Raw genomic sequence first — 7,500 nt, forward strand, 5'->3', positions numbered from 1 at the left:
TACTCACCACCTACACAGAGACACTCACCAATTACTCACCAATTACTCACCACTTACTCACCAATTACTCACCACCTACACAGACACTCACCAATTACTCACCAATTACTCACCAATTACTCACCACCTACACAGAGACACTCACCAATTACTCACCAATTACTCACCACTTACTCACCACCTACACAGAGACACTCACCAATTACTCACCAATTACTCACCACTTACCACCTACACAGAGAAACTCACCAATTACTCACCAATTACTCACCACTTACTCACCACCTACACAGAGACACTCACCAATTACTCACCAATTACTCACCACTTACTCACCAATTACTTACCACCTACACAGAGACACTCACCAATTACTCACCAATTACTCACCACTTACTCACCACCTACACAGAGACACTCACCAATTACTCACCAATTACTCACCACCTACACAGAGACACTCACCAATTACTCACCAATTACTCACCACTTACTCACCACCTATACAGAGACACTCACCAATTACTCACCAATTACTCACCACTTACCACCTACACAGAGAAACTCACCAATTACTCACCAATTACTCACCACTTACTCACCACCTACACAGAGACACTCACCAATTACTCACCAATTACTCACCACTTACTCACCAATTACTCACCACCTACACAGAGACACTCACCAATTACTCACCACTTACTCACCACCTACACAGAGACACTCACCAATTACTCACCACTTACTCACCACTTACTCACCACCTACACAGAGACACTCACCAATTACTCACCACTTACTCACCACTTACTCACCACCTACACAGAGACACTCACCAATTACTCACCAATTACTCACCACTTACTCACCACCTACACAGAGACACTCACCAATTACTCACCACTTACTCACCACCTACACAGAGACACTCACCAATTACTCACCACTTACTCACCACCTACACAGAGACACTCACCAATTACTCACCAATTACTCAACACTCACTCCCCACTGACTCACCACTTACTCACCACCTACACAGAGACACTCACCAATTACTCACCACTTACTCAGCAATTACTCACCACTCACACTCACCACCTACACAACGACACTCACCACTTACAACTTACTCACCACCTACACAGAGAAACTCACCAGTTACTCACCAATTACTCACCAATTACTCACCACTAACCACTTACTCACCACCTACACAGAGACACTCACCAATTACTCACCACTTACTCACCAATTACTCACCACTCACACTCACCACCTACACAGAGACACTCACCAATTACTCACCACTTACTCACCACTTACTCACCACCTACAGAGAGACACTCACCAATTACTCACCACTTACTGACCAATTACTCACCACTCACACTCACCACCTACACAACGACACTCACCACTTACTCACCACTTACTCACCACCTACACAGAGAAACTCACCAGTTACTCACCAATTACTCACCAATTACACACCACTTGCTCACCACTCACTCACCACTCACATTCACCACCTAAACAGAGACACTCACCAATTACTCACCACCTACACAGAGACACTCACCAATTACTCACCAATTACTCACCACTTACTCACCACCTACACAGAGACACTCACCAGTTACTCACCACTTACTCACCACTTACTCACCACCTACACAGAGAAACTCACCAATTACTCACCACTTACTCACCAATTACTCACCACTCACCACCTACACAACGACACTCACCACTTACTCACCACCTACACAGAGAAACTCACCAATTACTCACCAAATACTCACCACTTACTCACCACTTACCACCTACACAGAGAAACTCACCAATTACTCACCACTTACTCACCACTTACTCACCACTCTCACTCACCACCTACAAACGACACTCACCACTTATTCACCACTTACTCACCACTTACTCACCACCTAGACAGAGACACTCACCAATTACTCACCACCTACTTACCAATTACTCACCACTTACCCACCACTCACACTCACCACGTACACAGAGAAACTCACCAATTACTCACCACTTACTCACCACTCACTCACCACTCACCACCTAAACAGGGACACTCACCAATTACTCACCAATTACTCACCACTTACTCACCACTTACCACCTAAACAGAGACACTCACCAATTACTCACCACTTACCCACCACTCACACTCACCACCTACACAGAGAAACTCACCAATTACTCACCACTCACTCACCACTCACTCACCACTCACACTCACCACCTACACAGAGAAACTCACCAATTACTCACCACTTACTCACCACTTACTCACCACTCACACTCACCACCTACACAGAGAAACTCACTAATTACTCACCACTTACTCACGATTTATTCACCACTCACACTCACCACCTACACAGAGAAACTCACCAATTACTTACCACTTACTCACTCACTCACCACTCACTCACCACCCACTCACCACTCACTCACCACTCACTCACCACTCACCACTCATTCACCACTCACTCACCACTCACTCACTCACCCACTCACCACTCACTCACCACTCACTCACCACTCACTCACCACTCACCACTCACTCACCACTCACTCACCACTCACTCACCACTCACCACTCACTCACCACTCACTCACCACTCACTCGCCACTCACTCACCACTCACTCACTCACTCACCACTCACTCACTCACTCACCACTCACTCACCACTCACTCACTCACTCACCCACTCACCACTCACTCACCCACCGACTCACTCACCACTCACTCACTCACCACTCACTCACTCACCCACTCACTCACTCTCTCACCCACTTACTCACCCACTCACTCACTCACTCACCACTCACTCACTCACCACTCACTCACCACTCACTCACTCACTCACCACTCACTCACCTACCCACTCACTCACCACTTACTCACTCACTCATCACTTACTCACCCACTCACTCACTCACCCACTCACTCACTCACTCACCCACCCACTCACTCACCACTCACACACTCACTCACCCACTCACTCACCCACTCACTCACTCACCACACACTCACCACTCACTCACTCACCACTCACTCACCACTAACTCACCACTCACCCACTCACTCACCACTCACTCACCACTCACTCAACACACACTCACCACTCACTCACTCACCACTCACTCACCACTAACTCACCACTCACTCACTCACTCACCACTTACTCACCACTCACTCACCACTCACTCACTCACTCACCACTCACTCACCACTCACTCACCACTTACTCACTCACTCACCACTCACTCACCACTCACTCACCACTAACTCACCACTCACCCACTCACTCACCACTCACTCACCACTCACCCACTCACTCACCACTTACTCACCACTCACTCACCACTCACTCACTCACTCACCACTCACTCACCACTAACTCACCACTCACTCACTCACTCACCACTCACTCACCACTCACTCACCACTCACTCACTCACTCACCACTCACTCACCACTCACCCACTCACTCACCACTCACCACTCACTCACTCACTCACCACTCACCACTCACTCACCACTCACTCACTCACTCACTCACTCACCACTCACTCACCACTCACTCACCACTAACTCACCACTTACTCACCACTCACTCACTCACTCACCACTCACTCACCACTCACTCACCACTCACTCACCACTCACCCACTCACTCACCACTCACCACTCACCCACTCACTCACCACTTACTCACCACTCACTCACCACTCACTCACTCACTCACCACTCACTCACCACTCACCCACTCACTCACCACTCACTCACCACTCACCCACTTACTCACCACTCACTCACCACTCACCCACTCACTCACCACTCACTCACCACTCACCCACTCATTCACCACTTACTCACCACTCACTCACCACTCACTCACTCACCACTCACTCACCACTTACTCACTCACTCACCACTCACTCACCACTCACTCACCACTAACTCACCACTCACCCACTCACTCACCACTCACTCACCACTCACCCACTCACTCACCACTCACTCACCACTCACTCACCACTCACCCTCGTGATGTCCGCTACTTGGACAGAGGAGCCCAGATTCTTGGCTGTTGAAGGCTTCTAAATCAATTTTTCGTGGCCCCAAATCAATTTTTCGTGGCCCCAAATCAATTTTCTGTGGCCCCAAATCATTTTTTAGCGACCCAAAATCACTTTTCGGTGGCACAAAATATTTTTTCTGCGGTCCAAACTTCGTGGTGATGGGGCCCAACTTCGTGGTGACGGGGCCCAACTTCGTGGTGACGGGGCCCAACTTCGTGGTGACGGGGCCCAACTTCGTGGTGGTGGGGCCCAACTTCGTGGTGATGGGGCCCAACTTCGTGGTGATGGGGCCCAACTTCGTGGTGGTGGGGCCCAACTTTGTGGTGATGGGGCCCAACTTCGTGGTGATGGGGCCCAACTTCGTGGTGACGGGGCCCAACTTCGTGGTGACGGGGCCCAACTTCGTGGTGGTGGGGCCCAACTTCGTGGTGATGGGGCCCAACTTCGTGGTGATGGGGCCCAACTTCGTGGTGGTGGGGCCCAACTTTGTGGTGATGGGGCCCAACTTCGTGGTGATGGGGCCCAACTTCGTGGTGGTGGAGCCCAACTTCGTGGTGATGGGGCCCAACTTCGTGGTGATGGGGCCCAACTTCGTGGTGGTGGAGCCCAACTTCGTGGTGACGGGGCCCAACTTCGTGGTGGTGGGGCCCAACTTCGTGGTGATGGGGCCCAACTTCGTGGTGATGGGGCCCAACTTCGTGGTGATGGGGCCCAACTTCGTGGTGATGGGGCCCAACTTCGCGGTGGTGGAGCCCAACTTCGTGGTGATGGGGCCCAACTTCGTGGTGACGGGGCCCAACTTCGTGGTGACGGGGCCCAACTTCGCGGTGACGGGGCCCAACTTCGTGGTGATGGGGCCCATGTCAGTGGTCATGGGGCCCAAGGTGGCAAAGGGCCCCACGCTGCGATGAATGGAGCAGTCGATGGGGTCCAGAGAAGTCACCCCGGAGGAGTGGAAGGCGACAAATGAGCCACTCCCTGATACTGTGTGGGGGGGTGAGTCGGGGGGTGAGTGGGGGGGGTGGGGGGGTGAGTGGGGGGGGGTGGGAGGTTAGTGGGGGGGTGAGTGGGGAGGGGTGGGAGGTTAGTGGGGGGTGAGTGGGGGGGGGGGTGAGTGGGGGGGGGGTGAGTGAGTGAGTGAGTGGGTGAGTGAGTGAGTGAGTGGGTGAGTGGGTGAGTGGGTGACTGAGTGGGTGAGTGAATGGGTGAGTGGGTGAGTGAGTGGGTGAGTGAGTGAGTGAGTGGGTGGGGGAGTGAGTGAGTGGGTGAGTGAGTGGGTGAGTGGGTGAGTGAGTGGGTGAGTGAGTGGGTGAGTGGGTGAGTGAGTGGGTGAGTGAGTGGGTGAGTGAGTGGGTGAGTGAGTGGGTGAGTGGGTGACTGAGTGGGTGAGTGAGTGGGTGAGTGGGTGAGTGGGTAAGTGAGTAAGTGAGTGAGTGAGTGGGTGAGTGGGTGACTGAGTGGGTGAGTGAGTAAGTGAGTGGGTGGGTAATGGGGATACCACCACCACCATCACCATCATCACAATCACCACCACCATCACCACCATCACCACCAACATCATCCCATCACCACCACCATCACCATCACCACCATCACCACCACCACCATCACCACCATCATCATCACCACCATCACCATCACCACCAGCATCACCAACATCGTGGTGGGTAAGTGAGTAAGTGGGTGCGTAAGTGGGTGAGTGAGATGGTGAGTGGGTGAGTGGGTTGGTGAGTGAGTGGGTGAGTGAGTGAGTGAGTGGGGGAGTGAGTGGGTGAGTGGGTGAGTGGGTGACTGAGTGGGTGAGTGAGTAAGTGGGTGAGTGAGTGGGTGAGTGGGTGAGTGAGTGAGTTAGTGGGTGAGTGAGTGGGTGAGTGAGTGAGTGAGTGGGTGAGTGGGTGACTGAGTGGGTGAGTGAGTAAGTGGGTGACTGAGTGGGTGAGTGAGTGAGTGGGTGGGTGGGTAATGGGGATACCACCATCACCACCATCACCACCATCACCACCATCATCACCACCACCACCATCACCACCACCACCACCACCATCACCACCATCACCACCATCACCACCATCACCACCATCATCACCACCACCACCATCACCACCACCACCACCACCATCACCACCATCACCACCACCACCATCACCACCATCACCATCATCACCACCATCACCACCATCATCACCACCACCACCAACATCACCACCACCATCATCACCATCATCACCACCACCATCACCATCACCACCACCACCATCACCATCACCACCACCATGACCACCATCAGCACCACCATCGTCACCACCACCATCACCACCACCACCTTCACCACCATCACCACCATCACCACCAACAACATCACCATCACCACCATCATGACCACCATCAGCACCACCATCGTCACCACCACCACCATCACCACCACCACCTTCACCACCATCACCACCACCATCACCAACATCACCACCACCACCACCATCACCACCATCACCATCATCACCACCATCACCACCATCATCACCACCACCACCATCATCACCACCACCACCACCATCATCACCACCACCACCATCACCATCACCACCACCATCACCATCACCACCACCACCACCATCACCATCACCACCATCACCACCACCACCATCACCACCACCACCACCACCATCACCACCACCACCATCACCACCACCATCACCATCATCACCACCACCATCACCATCACCACCACCACCATCACCACCATCACCATCACCACCACCATCACCACCACCATCACCACCACCATCACCACCATCACCACCACCACCAACCACATCACCATCACCACCATCACCATCACCACCACCATCACCACCACCATCACCACCATCATCACCACCATCACCACCATCACCATCACCACCACCATCACCATCACCACCATCACCACCATCACCATAACCACCACCATCACCACCATCACCACCACCATCACCACCATAACCATCACCACCACCACCATCACCACCATCATCACCACCATCACCACCACCATCACCACCATCACCACCACCACCACCACCACCACGACCACCACCACCACCATCACCATCACCACCACCACCATCACCACCATCACCACCATCACCACCACCACCATCACCACCATCACCATCACCACCACCATCACCACAACCATCATCACCATCACCATCACCACCACCACCATCGCCACCATCACCACCATCACCATCACCACCATCACCACCACCACCACCATCACCACCACCATCACCATCACCACCATCACCACCATCACCACCATCACCATCACCACCACCACCATCACCACCACCACCATCACCACCACCACCACCATCACCACCACCATCACCACC

The 7,500-nt window shown here is 52.9% G+C and overlaps 1 protein-coding gene across 2 annotated transcripts in view; it reads right to left on the reverse strand.

Annotated features, from left to right (window-relative positions):
- The window catches only part of LOC116938286 (uncharacterized), a 118,198-nt gene that overhangs the window by 53,009 nt on the left and 57,689 nt on the right, over positions 1–7,500 (reverse strand). For both annotated transcript variants that reach the window (XM_076063357.1, XM_076063356.1), the window contains exon 8: positions 4,085–5,107. In XM_076063357.1, coding sequence (XP_075919472.1) covers positions 4,085–5,107 — 1,023 coding nt within the window. The remainder of the gene's footprint in view (positions 1–4,084; positions 5,108–7,500) is intronic.

The sequence above is a fragment of the Petromyzon marinus genome, unplaced genomic scaffold (genome assembly GCF_048934315.1).
Source record: "Petromyzon marinus isolate PM22_M1 ecotype Great Lakes invasive population unplaced genomic scaffold, UKy_Petmar_22M1.pri1.0 PM_Scaffold_103, whole genome shotgun sequence".
Classification (NCBI taxonomy): domain Eukaryota; kingdom Metazoa; phylum Chordata; class Hyperoartia; order Petromyzontiformes; family Petromyzontidae; genus Petromyzon; species Petromyzon marinus.